General features: G+C 39.9%; 1 protein-coding gene across 1 annotated transcript in view; it reads left to right on the top strand.

Moving 5' to 3' along the window:
- The window catches only part of LOC101858954 (tRNA-dihydrouridine(20) synthase [NAD(P)+]-like), a 22,705-nt gene extending 8,342 nt beyond the window's left edge, over positions 1–14,363 (top strand). The window contains exons 4-16 of the mRNA XM_005103731.3: positions 2,091–2,136; positions 2,912–3,003; positions 3,488–3,531; positions 4,544–4,604; positions 5,038–5,085; positions 5,803–5,868; positions 6,400–6,557; positions 7,246–7,411; positions 8,472–8,596; positions 8,954–9,115; positions 10,200–10,287; positions 11,697–11,770; positions 13,905–14,363. Of these exons, the coding sequence (XP_005103788.2) occupies positions 2,091–2,136; positions 2,912–3,003; positions 3,488–3,531; positions 4,544–4,604; positions 5,038–5,085; positions 5,803–5,868; positions 6,400–6,557; positions 7,246–7,411; positions 8,472–8,596; positions 8,954–9,115; positions 10,200–10,287; positions 11,697–11,770; positions 13,905–14,157 (1,383 nt within the window). The 3' untranslated portion in view covers positions 14,158–14,363. The remainder of the gene's footprint in view (positions 1–2,090; positions 2,137–2,911; positions 3,004–3,487; positions 3,532–4,543; positions 4,605–5,037; positions 5,086–5,802; positions 5,869–6,399; positions 6,558–7,245; positions 7,412–8,471; positions 8,597–8,953; positions 9,116–10,199; positions 10,288–11,696; positions 11,771–13,904) is intronic.
- The last annotated feature ends 2,833 nt before the right edge of the window (positions 14,364–17,196 follow it).

The following is a 17,196-nucleotide window of genomic DNA, read 5'->3' on the forward strand; positions in this document are numbered from 1 at the left end:
CCCCCAGCCTCCTTATTGTGTTTTTATATTACTCTTCTAAAAGTCTCTTCCCTACTAAAATAGGTCCTATTAGCCATAGCAGAAGACACAAGTTGTCTTAATCCTCTTCTCTTTCTATTTTGCTCAGGAAATGTTTTTCTCTTTTTCTCAGCTGGTAGGTTTGCCATTGTTAGACATTAACGGACGGACTGTTATTAAACTTATTCAAGAAGGATAGAAAAGAGTTACTTTTTTTTTGCATGAAAGTGACAATATCATCTTTTTTTTCTCCTTTTTCTCCCCCTTGTCTAAAGCTTTTAAAAATTAGTTGAAGAGCACGGCGCACCGGCAGTGGAATTTTAGTTATAGGGGGGGGGTTTCCCGCCGAGCACCTTATCACGTCGGGTTCACGGGGGTCAGCTCCCTGTCGCCGCTCTGTCTGAGCTGACTTCATTTTTGGTACTTTTCAACGTAAACAGTTTTAGGTGTATCCTTGTATTTACTATCATTTAATTTACCCAAAACACGCATTTCTGCCCTTGAGACCCCCCAAAAAAACGGACATTGTAACTTGTCTGGTTATTTTGTTAGACCCGATGTAGTCGGCAATGCTAAATTGTAAATTTGTTCGTACAAGTGTGAATGAAAAAAATATCAATATAAAATAAAAAGCACAACAAAAACTGTTGAACTTTTGAGACCTGAACGACATAGCTTTGGTGCAGGTACTTAGAAAAGATGGTATCTGCGCATATAATAGGAAGCTGTAATTTTACCACTTTACCCATCTAGCACACAATTCGCTATGAAGTAATTCCTCCAAATACAACTGTATGTGTCTTATATAATCGGGAATATTCGCATATTTTCTCTAAAGTTTATCAAAACTACCCTGATGTCTCTCTGTGAAAAAATGCAAACCGATTTTAGTGCTAGAATACGTCTACAACAATGTAATACACGAACAGTAGGCTATCAGTTTTACTCTCCATAGATTATTCCTTTTTTTCTTAAAACGCTAGATCTAGGTTTTGAAAGTTGACTGAATAACAGGGATGACTTCTCATAATTGTATTTTATAAGAATAATTTCTTGCTTTCCAGTGACACTGAATCAGCACCAGGCTTTTCAAGCTTTTATTTTCGTTTCTATAACTATTTGTAATAACTGACAATGTTCTGATTTCTTTACATTCATAAGTGTCCGTGCATATGTCCGACACAAAAACTAAGAATGAATGTTAGCTGTCATTATTAAATTTTATTCCATACAAGAAGTTCATCTCTACCCATGTATTAACACACTTTTGTGTTTTTAAAAAATCTTATAATGTATATATATCTTTCTTAGTTGTATGCAGGCTGCCACAGACACAGCATGATTCATGAACAAACACAGAGTAACTTTCTCTTGTTTAATGGTAGAACAAGAGCTAATGCTGAGTGTCTTTTGTTAAAAAATGCAGATGTGCATCTTTCTTCTTTTATAACTTGACTATTAAGTACTACTCGCGCAGATTTAAGATTTCTCATGGTAAAAGACATGATATTCGTAGTCAGTTTAACACAGATTTTGGAGAGATCTGTCGTGCCTTTTTAAAATAAACAATAATTTATTCATAAGTATGTAACTAAAATAGGACATATTGGGTACTCTACTAACACTTATCTAGAACAAAAACTAAGGCACAGAAAGTAACCATTCTAACACAGAATAAATATCTAGCCATTGAGCTTTTAGAACATGCGTGTAATGGTTTGCTGTGTGGAATGAGGAAGAAGTTATATCGTTTCAAACGTAGACAAAAATGCGAACTTCTTAACCGACAGCGGCAAATTTGCTTCAGGGTTCATTAACCCCGTGACCCCGAGCCGGGGAGCTCCGGCGGGCTGCCGAGTCACGCTAACTAAAGGTAACAGAATTGGGCGAAAAGTGACGCCGTGAGAGACAAAAAATGATTTGTCATATGTAATTGCTGGAAAAAAATTTTCTGACACAATATGCATAATTTTGCAATGAATGTTTTCTGTACTGTATTAGGCTTACAGTTTTTATTTCTGATGTAAATTGATATGTACAATGTTTTTTTCTATTCTTTTATCCTGACACAGGAAATCGTTGACCGGAAAATACTGATGTGTCAGAAGTATGATAATGGTAAGATTATCCTTGAAAGTTGATACAAGATCATTGTGAGTATGAGTGGTCTTTGTTGCGATTAATAATAAACTGTGAGATTTTATCAGTGCGTTAATGTTATTGTCCTCACTGGACATAAGTGAATATATGGTGAGACGGTACTGATATTTTCTCACGAGATAGCTGGAAATTGAGAGCTTGGAAATTATAAGTTGAATTTAGGACATGGTTGTTCTACTTATTTGTTGTCACTACTTGCTTTTATATACAGCATTGTACCCCTCAGGGCGGTGCTTCTGACTAAAGTGTCTTAAGGCCATTCCCAAAGGGAGGACATTAACCATGTTCTTATGCACGGTAGAATTGTAATTGTAAATGGGCTGATTCATCAATGTCATGCTCATAACTGTGCCTGTACTGCAACAGGAAACTGCTGCTTTTTCTTTCCTAATCCTTACTATCGTCATTTACCTCTACTTCTTTTGTATGTTTGTCCCTCTCTTGTGAAATGCTTTTTTTGAGGTGCCTTGATAGTCGAAGCAGACTTTGTGCAGTTGAAGCTCGAGAGCTGAGCAGATTAGTCATATTCCTTGTAAGGACTTCTCTGTTGACATCCACCCCTTGGCGCTCATATGCAGTTGTGAGCGCCGTAAAACCTCTACTAAAACAAAAACAAAATATACAGCACTGCACTGGGAAAATGCAGTCCGGTTTCCTTCTACTGAACTATTGAAGAAATATATTTTGTTAGTTAATCTTTCCATTTTAAAAGCAAACTTGTTGTTTTTTTCAGAGCTGCTTGGAACAACTGACTTCATCTTGTCTGATGGTACGGTGGTGTTCCGCACTGCGCCTCGGGAAAAGGAAAAGCTTATCTTTCAGATTGTAAGTTCTCATTGATGTCTTTACATCTCTGTTGATTGTTAAGTCTTTTCAGCTTTACTGTTGTTTGAGAAAAGCATCCTCTATTTAGTGAATGAATGATCATGAGGTATTTTTGTTCTTTTTTCTGGTTCTTGACATCACTCTTCTTCCTTCATTTTACAACACCCGCTTGTTGACATTACAAATTCAGATATTATTTAATTTTTTTGTTGATGTAACTAATTTTTTTTTAATTGTCCAGTTTCTAGCAAATTTTTATTTGATCTGACTCATACAAGTTACGGTATGAGACTTTGAATGTGGTACAGCTGTGGATGTGTTTTGTTGGTCTGTGCATGGTTTTTAAGTATTCAACCTATGTTGAATTCTGTGTGGAAGAACAAACGGTGGGAACGCTACTGTGCTTAGTTTCTTTAGAGTCTGTTTACGTTTAAATTGTTCATATTTAGATTATCCTTTTAGCCTTGATTTTTCTGCTCCTCAGGGAACATGTGATGCCAAGCGTGCTCTGGCTGCGGCTAAGAAAATGTGAGCTTTTTTTCTTTCATCTCTTGACCGCTTCACTGCTGCTCAGCGTACGATGTACGTCTATAAATCAGGCCCTCCTATGCGCTGTAGACGTACAGTGTACGCCGGGCAATATCGCTATTTTGTTTCATTTCTTACTCAGCCGGTAATTGCAATTTAGTATCGAGAGTGGACTCCCCTGGAAGCTCTTTTATTCCCGAGTTAGAGAAGCTTTAGTTTGCCTTGATTAGACCAACAATGACTGAAATAGCGTGAATTATAGCGTTCTTCTCTAGCTCTGAGCTATGCCTGATCACTCACGATGTATGCATGTATCAAGCTATTGACGAAATTTTTGCTGATGATGATAGTGGTTCATTCATTTCCCTTTAAAATGATATACATTGTTATGCGTTTAATACAGTACCACAGAGTAAATAGCATTTTATAAGGATCACGCGTTTGAGTGCTATTCCTGGAAACAAGTTCAGCTTAGGTGAGCCGTGAAGGGGTTGAATAAAATTTAAGATTTTCTAGAAAAACCTTTTCAGTTAAAAAAATGAATATGTTGTCTTACAGCATTGCATTTTTTCTACCCTTCAAATTAATAGTACTTCTAAAGAATAATTTGTACCCTGGATGAAAGTCAAAGGTTTCTTTCTGCTTGAGGCAGGCATACTGTTTACCTGAGATACAGGTAAGACACAACATACAATTTACCTGAGGTGCAGGTGAGATACACATACTGCTTGCCTGATGTACAGGAGAGAAACCACATACAGTGTGACTGAAGCACAGGTTAGATACCACTTGCAGTTTACCGGAAGAACAGGTGAGACACACATTATAATGAAGTATGCATATCACTGAGCCATACTAAAGAAACCTCATAGCAACTGTGGCAATGTAATGGTAGTTTGCCACTTATATTATAAGAGACTGGAATCGGATGTATGTAAAATGTAGTGACTATCAATGCTTTCACTTTATGAATTATCCTGTTTATTTTATTTATTTAATAATTTTTTTTCAGACAAGATTTTGTAGCTGGGGTGGACATAAACATGGGATGCCCTAAGGAGTTCTCGGTCAAGGTTTGTTCTTATACTGGCGATCCCAGTTAAATTTTTTTTTAATTGTTTTTTCTGCTGACCACGTCTTGTGTTATGGTTGTGAAAATATATCTTGTCATACAATTGTGAAAGAACATTTCTGTTTAAGTAGGAGTTTTACGGCACTTGCAACAAAATTAGGTCGTACAAGTGCTGAAGATTAGAGGTGTTACTAGAGAGTCACATTAAAAAAAAAAAGAAATGAGATATGGACGACAGATGTTTCATAGGAAAGAAGGTGCAGACCAGAGGGCCTACCAACCTCCTGCTCCCATAGCCTGGTTTACTTATATGTTTTTTTAATTTTTTATATTTTTTATATTGATCAGTGGTGTATATATAATTGGAAGAGTTATGATCCTCGTACTATGTATCATTTTCCCAATTGACAAACATGCTCTTATTCTCCGCTCAGGGAGGAATGGGAGCAGCTCTGATCACTCAGCCGGAGAAAGTGAGAGAAGTAAGTCATCCTTGTGCTCTTCTCTATCTCATAGCTTTATAATGTGTTGAAAATCTTACAGAATAAAACTTAACAGTCACTCTGTGCATCGCTGTGCCAAGCTTGAAAAGTCTGGCCCAGTGTCACTCAGTACAGGTCTGCGCCCATGTAGCCTGGCGATGTGTGACTGGCAGAAAGCTAGTGGTTACTAGGGGTTTTCCACCCTGGTTACCTGACCAGATAGCGTTTCTCCTACTGCTGGTTGTGTGACCGTAAAATGTTAAGTAACCAGTTTTATGCTTCTTAGTATCACTTTTTGTTTTCATGGAGAATCAGACTAACCACAACCTAATCTATATATAATCTGTGTGTGTTCTCTCTCTTTTGTTCTCTTTCTCTCGCTCTCATTCACCTTCCCTCCCATCTCTCTTTGTTGCCCCCTTCCTCCCCTCTCTTTTCCTCCCCCTTCCTCTCTTGCTGAAAGTAACTACCTATGTCCAACCTTTTTGCTCTCTTTATCAATAATGCTCTCTCTCTCTCTCTCTCTCTCTCTCTCTCTCTCTCTCTCTCTCTCTCTCTCACACACACACACTCTCTCTCTCTCTCTGTCTCTGTCTCTCTCTCTCTCTCTCTCTCTCTCTCTCTCTCTCTCTCTCTCTCTCTCTCTCTCTCTCTCTCTCTCTCTCTTCCTTTTTCCTTTCCCTTTCTGTGTACTTTTTTCCCTCTTTCTTCCCTCAGATTCTCACATTGCTGGTGAAGGAGCTCTCAGTTCCTGTGACGTGCAAGATAAGATGTTTGCCCAGTGTAAGTTTTTACTGAAAGAGACTGTAAGTTGAGTTATTGTATTGTTCTCTCACAGTGTAAAAACTGTAATGTTCTATCACAGTGTAAGTGTTACTGTAATGTTTTCTCACAATGTAGGTGTTACTGTAATGTTCTATCACCGTGTAAGTGTTACTGTAATGTTCTCTCACAGTGTAAGTGTTACTGTAATGTTCTCTCTCAGTGTAAGTGTTACTGTAATGTTCTCTCTCAGTGTAAGTGTTACTGTAATGTTTTCTCAAGCATCTTGTCCCTGACTTTTCTCCACTTTTTTTCTTCTTTCAATGATGGGAAACAGTTTGTTATCATGTTAAAACAGTTATTATATTCACCCATTGTTTTCTGTTTAACCCTATATTAGATGTGTCTATTAACTGTCTTTTTGTTTGCGTATGCAACTTTGTAGGTTTTCATTTTCTTTTTTCACTATGTCCCAATGGCGTCCCTGCCTACAAGGTGTACCTTTGATGACTTTAATCTGCACATTTTTTTGGTTTTTTGTCTGCTCTTCAGCTTGAAAAAACATTAGAGTTGGTCAAAATCATCGAATCGACGGGTGTGTCTGCGGTGGGCGTTCATGGGAGAACGAAAGACGAGAGATCTCGGAATCCGAACCGTGACGAGTTCATCCAGGCTGTGGCCAAGGCTGTGAAAATACCGGTGATTGCGAAGTGAGTTGTTGTCTCTGTAGGGGGGGGGGGGGGGGTCAGTCCACTAATACGGGTTGCCCATTGTGCATGGGATCGGGTCGGGATGATTGCTGGACTCGTCGCCTGAAAACAAACGCGTTTTTTTTTTAGGTGACAAGTCGTGCACAATCAGCTTTTGCCATGATAGCTGCCTTGTGCCCTCAGTCTGGCTAGCAAACTGACCCGATCCCCTAATGAGCTCCCCGTATTAAGGATGTGTGGGTGGGGGGAGACTAGGCCTGAAGGAGGTGTCACTATAAGATGTGGGGGGAAGTGAGGGAGGAGGACTCAAAAGGGTTAAATGGGCTAAGAGTAGCCTTCTGTATTTGGGGCGAATGTGTGCAATTTATCAGTGTTAATTCTCTCTCACTGTCACTATTTCCTTTCACAGTGAGCAATCAATGGACATTGAGATGTTTTCATGGAGAAAGTGTGATGTTTATTGATGTAAATTCTCTCTCACCGTCTCTTTCCCCTCCAATAGAGGTTCAATGTTCCTTGAGGTGTGTTTTATGGAGAAAGTTTTACGCTAAGTTGATGTAAATTCTCTCTCCTTGTCACTATATCTCCTCTCAACGGGGGAGAAATGGACATTGAGCTGTTTTCATTGACAAAGTGTGATGTTTGTTGGTGTAAATTCTCTCCCACCATGTCTCTTTCCCCCTCACAGTGGCGGCTCCATGGACATCAAGACGTTGGCCGACATGGAGCGGTTCAGGGAGAGAACTGGGGCCTGCTCCGTTATGGTGGCTCGCGCTGCCGAGTGGAACTGTTCTGTGTTTCGCAAGCAGGGGCCGCTATCCTTTCTGGATGTGATCAAGAGTTATCTAAGATATGTGAGTGAAAGATTGAACTTTTTTTTTATATAGCTGGAGGTCGTTGTTGCTCCTTGCTTTGTCATGATATTGAGCTGTGGTTGGTTGGAGAGCGCTACTGATAGGACGCTCTTTGTTTCCTACCCTTTTTTTTTTGGTGTTTTACGGCGCTCGCAACTGCATAAGGTCATAATAGCGCGCAGGACACACCAAACATTTTCAGTTGGTTGGAAATTTTGAATTTTGCACGGGTGGCGGCCGAAGCCTACTCTTATCGATTTTAGACCACCAAGGGGTTTTTAACATGCGCAACTTGCACATGGGACCTCCGAAATTTTTCGCCCTTGTCCGAGAAGGCTAGGTGTAGATTTTTCCTACCTGGAGATCAGGGGTGTGGCTGAAAGACAGCAGTAAGAAGGAGTTGCAGTAGAAAGGAGGGGGCAAAGAAGGTGGGGGCAGAAAGTGGAGATGAAAGCAAGACAACAGAACATTGCTAGAGAGCAGGAAAGGGGGTGAAAGGAGACAATTTTAGAGAAGAAAATTTTTCCGTCGCTGCCTGGATTTGAACCTGAGACCTTTGTATGAGAAGCGAGCACCTTAACCTCTAGGCCATGAGAGTCCCCTTCTTCCCTCTGTTGTTTTTATCAGTCTATTTTGTTTTTACCCTGCTTTATATATGCTCAATTGTGTTGATAAACTTTTTTATTTTTCCTAAACAAACATACTAGGATGTTATCAGGAAGATTTTAGAGCCTTTTTTATTATGTAGCGAGCTGCTTTTCTTCTTATTTGTGAGTACAGTATCCCCTTTCCATATTGGGGTTCACATTTCAGAGACTCGCTACATCGCATTTTTTATTCTAGCAGAAAAAATGAAAAGAAGGGAAATTCTAATGTTATCATATCACTTCTTTTTTTTTTTAGTACTGTATCCCTATTTGGTGTTGAATATTTGTAGGCTACATATAAAATGTGTCAAAATGGTAGTAAATGTTATGTTTATACACACACGCCACAATAAGAAAAAAGAAGAAAAATTAAGCAGACAGGAAAATTGATCATTTGTCTTCTCTCACCACAGGCATTTCAGTATGACAACAATGAGATGAATACTAAGTACTGCGTGCTGCAAATTATTCACGACAAAATGACGGAACTGTCGGAGGCGGACAAATGTTTGGCCGCAAAGTCTTTAGAGGAGTTTGCGTGAGTACAGATGACAATATTCACGTCTTCTTCAGAGGTCCCAATTTTCTAGAGGTCTGAAATTTCCCATGTTTTGTGTCATGTAGAAATAGTCTTGATACAAAAATGTATTTGAAGATATGATAAAAAAATTTTGAGCACATGTGTACCTGTTTCCTGAAAAGTCCGAAAATTCTGAATTTTTAAAACTTATAGCTAGTTGGGGCCTCCCAGCCTCTCTTCTTTTTTTAATCTCGAGCTCAAATTTGTTCCCTCTTGAATTCACGGCTTCACGCTTTTTTTTTAAATTCTGAAAATTGGAACTGTAGTCAATTCATAGTACAAAAAGAAATTCAAAACTTTGTCTCTTTTCTGCAGTGACATTTGGGACATGAGGTCTGAGTACATAAAAATTCTCGCTCAAAGAAAGGAGAGACAAGATGAACTGTCGCAAAAACACGCTGACCCGAACCACGGTGTCAAGAGACGGAAAGTGGAGGGTGGCTGCGTCCTCATTGAGCTGCCCGTCAGATACGACAAGTGAGTACTGTCCAACAAAATTGCCCCCCCTTTTTTATGTAGGTGTTTACACCCCCATCGACACATTTAGGAGTGTTGTACACCAACACAGCCGTGCGACTCGTCTCTTCCCCCCCCTCCCCTTTTAAAAAAAACACAATTTTTGATAATTTGGGAAGCAGTCTTCCGACCGTACCTGTCAGGGCCAACCTGGACTTACAGGTGTTCAACATCCGGTCAGAAAGACTGAGATACTTAATAAAAATTCTCCGCCCTGGGGAATTGAACTTTAGTTTCCTACATGCAACAGTGAAGTGTCTAACCTCCACACCACAGACACAGGTGGCCCCCCCCCCCCCCCCCCCCCGTGACGCCCAATAAACCACTAAAAAAAGTAGAACACTGTCTGGTGGCTTTAAAAATAATTTAATCGAGTTTTATGGAAAAGCAATTCAGTTATGGATTTTGTCCCATCTTTCCAGGTACAATTACAATGGTATCACTTGCTGCTAAACTTTTTTAAAATGAATTTTGTTGTGAAACTGTTGGATATGAAATATAAAATGGTGTACACACTTATATTAATATATTGTAAATTATTCTCCTCCTACTTCAGCAGCAGGGAGCAGTTTACAAGAAAATCTTCCAAGATTTTATAGCGTGCTCAAATAGACAAAGGTTGCTGTCTCAGAGGATTTTTGTCTTCTTCTTCCCTTTCTTCTTTGCCCTCTCCTCTTCCTCCCCCTTTTTCTTCCCCTCATGAGTCCACTCCAAGTAAAATCTTCCGGATGTGGCTTTGATGGTTTTTTTACAGGAAAAATAAGAATTAACCAGTGACACCCTCCAACCTACCACACTTTCATTAAATTGAATTCCCAAATTATTTTGATGTAATCCTGGGGAACTTGCTGTATAGGCAAACAGGCAAAGTTTCCATTTACAGGCAAACCTGTATGAATGACCAGTTTTATAAGAGAATCCCCAACTTTAAAAAAAATGTTAGTATGACACTATGTAAAAGGTCCACCTGTCTGAAATTGTCACTTGTCTCCTCGACAAAGGATGACTATCTTAAACAGCTTTGAGTGTATTTTTTCTTCGGCAGACGTTTGTACCCGTCTACTATGACGCCCAAACAAGTGCTCAATGACTGGTGTAAGAAATGTCACGTGAGAAAACCTGAGTACGACACGGTGAGTTTTGGAATTAGTTTTAGTAAGAATTCAACGGCACTTGCCACACAAATAGGTCATATAAAGGCATAAGATAGGAGGTATTCCTTGAAAGTAAGGTACGAAGAAAAAGAAAGAGGAGAGTAGTGCAAGAAATATCATGTGGGAAAACCTGAATGTGAGTTGTTGTGGGAGAAATATCAAGTGTGAAAACCCAGGTATGAGTTTTGTCTTTAGGAAATATCATATTATCATGGGGAGACTGGAGTTAGACATGGTTATTTGTTGGGGAAGTGTCTCAACTTGTCACGATATAAATTTTCGTCTTCAGCAAACGTGGGAAGTATTTATGGTGTTATAATGTGAGAGATATTATTAATGCAGTATTATGTGGGAGATATTCTTAGTGTTATTATGTGTTATTATTATTATCATACAGGGGCATTATTTCGCTAGAGATAAGAAGAATTGAGAAGTTGTTGTTCCGACAGTTTCATAACCTGATTTATCTTGTGTACTTTAAATAAACTGCTGCTGTCCTTTGTGATGATATGTGTATATATTACGTTCAGGATATCAGACCATGACCCAATTTTCAGGGCACATTTCTTCTCCTTGACATTGGTGCCCAAGTTGTTTAAACCAACTTGAAATCACTTGACCTGTTTTACTTCATTCTAAACCCTGTATTCCTTGTTGACATCTTCCAAAACTGGGTCACTGATAAGAATGTCTAACCTGCCCAGTAGTTGAATCTTTATAATGGAATGTCTTTAGTTGGGTTTTTTTTTAATCTAGGTGTTTTACATCCCCTTCAACACTATAGATCATTTAGAAAGCAGGCTGCTTTGACCCTGCCTGTCATGGCCAACCCGAGCTGAGAGGGATATAATGTCTCAGCAGAAAGTCAATAAAATTCTCCTCACATTGGAATCAAGCTCGAGTCTACTGCGTGTGACGACCAGCAGCAGTGTGTAGCAACAGCTACATCTCAGACTCTGGTCATGTCTTTAGTCCCCAGAGTACAAGAGAGCTGATGGGCTATACAGGGTTGCTAGCAGGCTCAGACAAAAAAACCCTGAAAATTTTTCGGTATAAAATTCTATGCACGGTGCGCTGCATTTCATTAAAAACGTAAGATATCAACATGTGCCAAAATAATTAATACAGAGGCCTAGGCCTATTAGACCCGCTGTGGTCTTCCTTTAAGTCTAGCCGGTGCTGGGTTACAATTTGTTGACCAGGCAGAAAATATTTTCCTGGCTGCGCCAATCTTGGCCTGAAAAGCCGTGAAAGCCGGAGGATTTTAAAAAGCTGGTTTAAGCAGGAAAACTTGCAACCCTGGCTATGACATGGGTTTTTTTTTACCCTTTGTTTAGACTTAGGACTTTCGTATAATTTTCAGACATTGGTTTGTTTGTTTTTCTCAGACTGAGAGAGCAGAAGACAGATGTTTTCACAGTACGGTCAAAGTGGAAGGCAAACTTTACACTAATCCTTACTGGTGAGTCACTCAAGGGTCAATCTTGGACATGTTGACCCCGCCAAGTGACCCTGATTCCGTGTCGTATTTCAAGATGGGTTTTGCCTTAAGTCTTTGGTTGTGTGATGGGTATCGGAGGTGTAGTACCGTGTAGATCCAACATTTCATTTCCTATGTTTTGAGCAACTGTTTGTCGAAAACTATTCTTTTAGCTTGATCTATTCCTAGCTCTCATTACAACCAACATTTGTTCTTGCGCGTATCAGCTTAACTAGCTACATACATGCCTGTATCTTAGGTCATAGAATGTCCTCGGCAAGCTAGTTTTTTTTTTTTTCTATGAAAATGTACTTAGCACAGAAAACAAAATTTTTCTGGAGAAAAAATGAAACTGTTTCATTCTTTTAACAATTTTACCTCAACCTTGTATATTTTTCTTGCTTTTAAAAAATTTAGTATTCAGGGATGCCACTCAACTTTTTTAAAAATAGCTGAAAATCCAAGCGCCACAGTCTCACTAACATATGAATATCAATTTGAAACCCAAAGGGTGTACATAGAGAGAAATGACAAACAAACATAAGCACTCCCCGTTATTTGAACTTATGGCGAAGTCTTCGTTTTTCTGTTGTTTGAACATTTGGCGCAAGTTGTTGTGTGTGTGTGGATTTTTTTCTTTCTTACTATAGATTCTATCTCGATCTCAATAACGGAATAGCGGATCAGGATCAAAATACTGGAAAAAAGCGGAAAAGTGGCATCCCTGAGTATATGTCTTTGTACCAAATATTTCTTAAGCACATGCAACCAACACCTTAGATTTTTTAAAACTGCAATAAAAATGCTGAATTTTTAGGTGAGTATATTTGAGAATATACAGTCCATGCCGGCTTTAAGCACGGTCATCGGGAGAAAGCTTAAGCGTGCTTAATGCCGAAACGTGCTTGAGTGCGAAGTAGACATAATCCAGAGATTTTCATGTAGAAAATTTCATGTGCTATTTCCCTTTGTTTGTAAGTAGGCCTATAGCGGTCCCGCAAAAGTGTGCACTGTTATTTTTACCCGCCATGGTAGTTTTTGTTTGCTTGTTTGTTTTTGTTTTGTGGTCAAGTGGGAAATGAAAACTTAATTTAGACGGCCAGTCACGATACAGCACACAAGGCCTACACACTGCCTGTGCGTACCACTGCCCGCTGTGCCACATCCATACCACCGCCTTTATCCCACCTCGCGTGTGATACACAATCAGGATTAATGGATAGCGAGGGTCAAATGTTAAATCGCAGCCAGCTTCCCTCTCTCGTCACCCCGACTCTCTTTGTATTTTTTCTTGTCTGTATGTAGCTTTGCCTTAGGCTAGATCCTATGTCCACGCGCGCGGCTGTGTGCATCTCTCTGCCTTCCTTTCCGCGCGTGTGAGTGTGTGTCCATCACTTGCGTTCTTTGTGTTTCTCTAAACACTCTCCTCTGCTGCAGTGTAGACTCTGTTCGAACTTTGATGGGTCATCATGAAAGTATTGACTGTCTTGTAAATGAAGCGTGCCTGAAGCCAAAGTTACCGTTCTTAAAGGCGTGTAATTTATATAGCAAAGATTCAGTAAGAGCCGTTTTTAGCATGCTTGAGTCCGAAAAGTGCTTTATGCCAGCTTGCTTAGAGCCGGCACGGACTGTACTACCATCTGTTGTAACAGATCTGTTTCTCTACTCATCACCATACTCCGATACATATCCATTTTTGTATGCACTCTTGTTTGTGTGAGGACTCGCTCTTTTTTCCAAGAATTAAGTTTAGATTTATCCAAGAGTGAGCAAAAGTTTTCAGGTCTTACTATTTGGCTCCATACTGCAGAATAGTTTGAACTGTTATTTGGCCTAAATAGTGGTGGATTTTCCTGACTGTATGCGTACATCCACTTCTTGTATGTGACAACTTAAGATCTTGTAAGTTTTTTAAATGCTTGAGCGCTTAATCGGCTGCTTGCACTGTTTGCTTCCCTGGAAGCTGAGATGGTTGCTGAAAGTTCTAGGGTCTGCTGCAGTAATAATATAGGTAGTAAAGTGCATAGAGCTTGCTGTTGAGTTGGAATATAGGCTATGCAAATGCTATTATTTATTATGATAATTATTTTTATTATTATCTGTACGTCTATTTCAGGGAAAAGTCAAAACAGCTAGCTGAGCAAGGGGCTGCCATTTCCTGTCTGGTAGTTTTGGGAGAAAGTGATGGCCGATTGGCTGAACCACAGAATGAGAGCGAAGATCTCCGCAGGAAATGGAGGACGGTCATAGCTGAGGGGGGCGGTGGCGACTCAGAGCAAGAAGTTGGAGATGTCGGAGGTCAAGTCTCTGTGACAGACAAGGGTCAGGGGGACATGAGTGGTGCTGTTGTCAATGGAAGCACAGAGTAAATGCTCAACAGGCTCAACAGACTCAACTTGTTTGTGGGGACACTTTCTCTTGTTTTTTTGCGATTGTTTGATATATATATTATATATGTAACAAAGTGTGTCACAACACGCTGAAATCAGACTCCTCTAACCCCCCAGGGTGGTGCCACTGACTGAAGTGTCTTTAGGCCATTCACAAAGGGGGGGCATTTCTCGTTCATGCACAGTAGAATTGTAAATGGGCTGATTCTTCAATGTCACGCTCATCATAACTGTGCCTGATCTACAACAGGGAACTGCTGCTTTTTCTTTCCTAATCCTTACTATTGCAATATTTCCTCTACTTCTTTTGTATGTTTGTCCCACTCTTGCGACTCACTACCTCCGGGGTGCCTTGATAGTCGAAGCAGACTTTGTGCTGTTGAAGCTAGAGAGGTGAGCAGAGTAAGTCTGATTCCCTGTTGTAAGGACTTCTCTGTTGACATCCACCCCTTGGCACTCATATGACCTTATGAAGTTGCGAGCGCCGTAAAACCTCTACTAAAACTAAAACTAAGACACCTCAGTTTTTGGGCATGGGGGGATGGGGGGGGGGGGGGGGTCATTGACATAATCTTAAAGCCTGTTCATTTTACCTGCTTTTGATTGTAAATTTCCCCATATATCTTTAATAAAAAGTCAAGATATTTGCGATTGAATGAGACAGGGGCCGCCTGGTGAGAGAAATTGGCCACCGAAGTTTGGTGACTTCCAAAGCTTGAGTGTCCTTGGAAACTCCAAATTTGTGCCTTTGGTCAATATTCTTGTGCAGAATCCACACAGAAATGTGTTTTTAGGTGGACATAAAAGATCATGAGGTGTCTCCCCCAAAAAAAAATAAAAACACAATTATCGTAAGGGTGAGAAAATGCTGGCTTCTTTGATTTTATTATTTGGATGAGCAGCTGATTTCACCACGGTGCCTCCTCTCAATATATTGTAGTAATGAAAAAAAAAAAAACACCAAAAAAATTTTTTACTTCCCAGGCGAAGCTGTATCTTGCATACTTCTTTAAGATCGTCTGTCAAAACACAGAAAGTCATAGAGGTGAAAGGATGGAGATTCATTTTTTTGTTTCATCATGGTCATCTTCTATGTGACAATATGTATTGTGGTGAAAGTGAAAGTTTTGAGACGTATTAGCTTGTTTTATTATGATTATTTAATACTCAGTATGTGACAATTTGTTATAGAGGTGAAAGGTTGGAGATCCATTCTCTTGTTTTATCATGAACAACTGATTTTTATTGTTTGTTTTTTTTGGTGTGTATTTTTTTACACCTTCTTTGACACAAATAAGATTATTTAGGAGACAGGGTTTTGACTCTGCCTGTCAAGGCCTACCCGGGCTGAGAGAGATACAACATCCCTGCACAAAGACTGAGATATTCTATAAAAAATCCTGCCCACTTTGGTCTCCTGCATGCTACAGTGAAACATGTATGTAGCAGTCTTCATCACAGGTGCTGGTCGTCTGATGGGTGACAATATAATTTTTTATATTGTTGTTGTGAAAGGTTGGAGACACGTTCGCTCATTTTGTTGTGGTCTCTAGAGAGAGAGAATGTTGAGTTCACTTGTGTGCTTTGATGGTTCAAGAGAGTTTGATTTTACCTGGAAGGAGCTAGACAGAGAGAGAATATTTTGTTTTATTTTACCATGGTGAATTTAGACAGAGAGAGAATGCTGGGTTTAATTTTATCTGCATGGACTGGATGGTTGGATACGAGGTTTGTTCTTTATTTGTATTTTATGGAAACAGTATATATATTGGTGATACTTCATGGACCCATACTTCATATATATGTGAAAGCGGAATTTGTCATGTTTGTAAATGTAAGTGAAAAATACTCAATTCAAGTTTTTTGTAGTTATTACTTTGTTGTTTCTCTCAACTTTACCTTGATAATAATAATACAGTAATAATAATAAATGACATTTATATAGTGCTTATCCCCGATTAATAGGGGCGGGCACGAGACGAGCCGAGTACTCGTTTCTCGTGAGAAACGCCCTTCCCGTCACTGCCCGGGCATTAAACTACTGCTCGGTACCAAGGCGTGATACTGCTCGTTGGCTTGACATAACGAGAGTGAGAGACATGAAATGACAATGCAGACAGTGCCACCCATCACCGTGCCGTCCTGTGTGTGAAACTGAAAGGAAGGGGAGAGGGTGGCGAGACGAGGCGAGTGGGGAGTTGATCAGGGCCTAGGCCTAGGTCGTCTCCCTACCTTCCTTCACCACCTGCGCCTGCGCACCAGGGCAAGCCTAGTGTCTAAGTTTAGATTCCCGCAATGACCGGCCTTCCCGCTAAACGAGTTGCTCGTTCTGTGGGGCGAGAAAAGAAATCTCGGCCACGGCCGGCCTTCTCACTGAACGAGCGGCTCGAACTGTGGGACAAGAAGAGAAATTGGTCTTGATACGAGAAGCATTGCTCGAGACACGAGACGGGAAGTATTTTTTGTTCCCGGGACCGGTCCTGGCGATAAGTAGGTCAGCTTCTCGGTCTTCTCGCTCGGGAAGGAAAAAGCGCTTCCCGCCCGTCTCTACTGATTAAAGTACACAAGCTCTGAGCCCTTTACAATACATTACAACAGTAACATAAAATGTGTACTGACCAAAAGAAGATCTCTCCAACTATTTATCTTATTAATGATGACATTGTACAGTGGCAACTTTTCTTCTATGTTCTCTCCACAACTCGCACTTAGCCAAAGTAACCTTCTTTGTTCTTTGCCGTAAATTCCCTGAAAGAACCCATTATACTGTAGTGTATAATAAAATACATAAATAAAGCACAATACCTTTTCTGTTTTATCGATTCCCATAGAAGGGAAGTGTGGTGAAAGTATGTCAGGTGATACAAGTACAATTTAATAGATGGCTAGCAGAAAAACATAATGTTATTATTAGTGATTACATCAACAGATGGAAACAAAGATGTTCAATTTTTTGTTTTCAATTGGTCAAACTGATCATATAACACTGATGGCAACATATGAATATGACTGATGCAT

Source organism: Aplysia californica, unplaced genomic scaffold (genome assembly GCF_000002075.1).
Source record: "Aplysia californica isolate F4 #8 unplaced genomic scaffold, AplCal3.0 scaffold00388, whole genome shotgun sequence".
Classification (NCBI taxonomy): Eukaryota; Metazoa; Mollusca; class Gastropoda; order Aplysiida; family Aplysiidae; genus Aplysia; species Aplysia californica.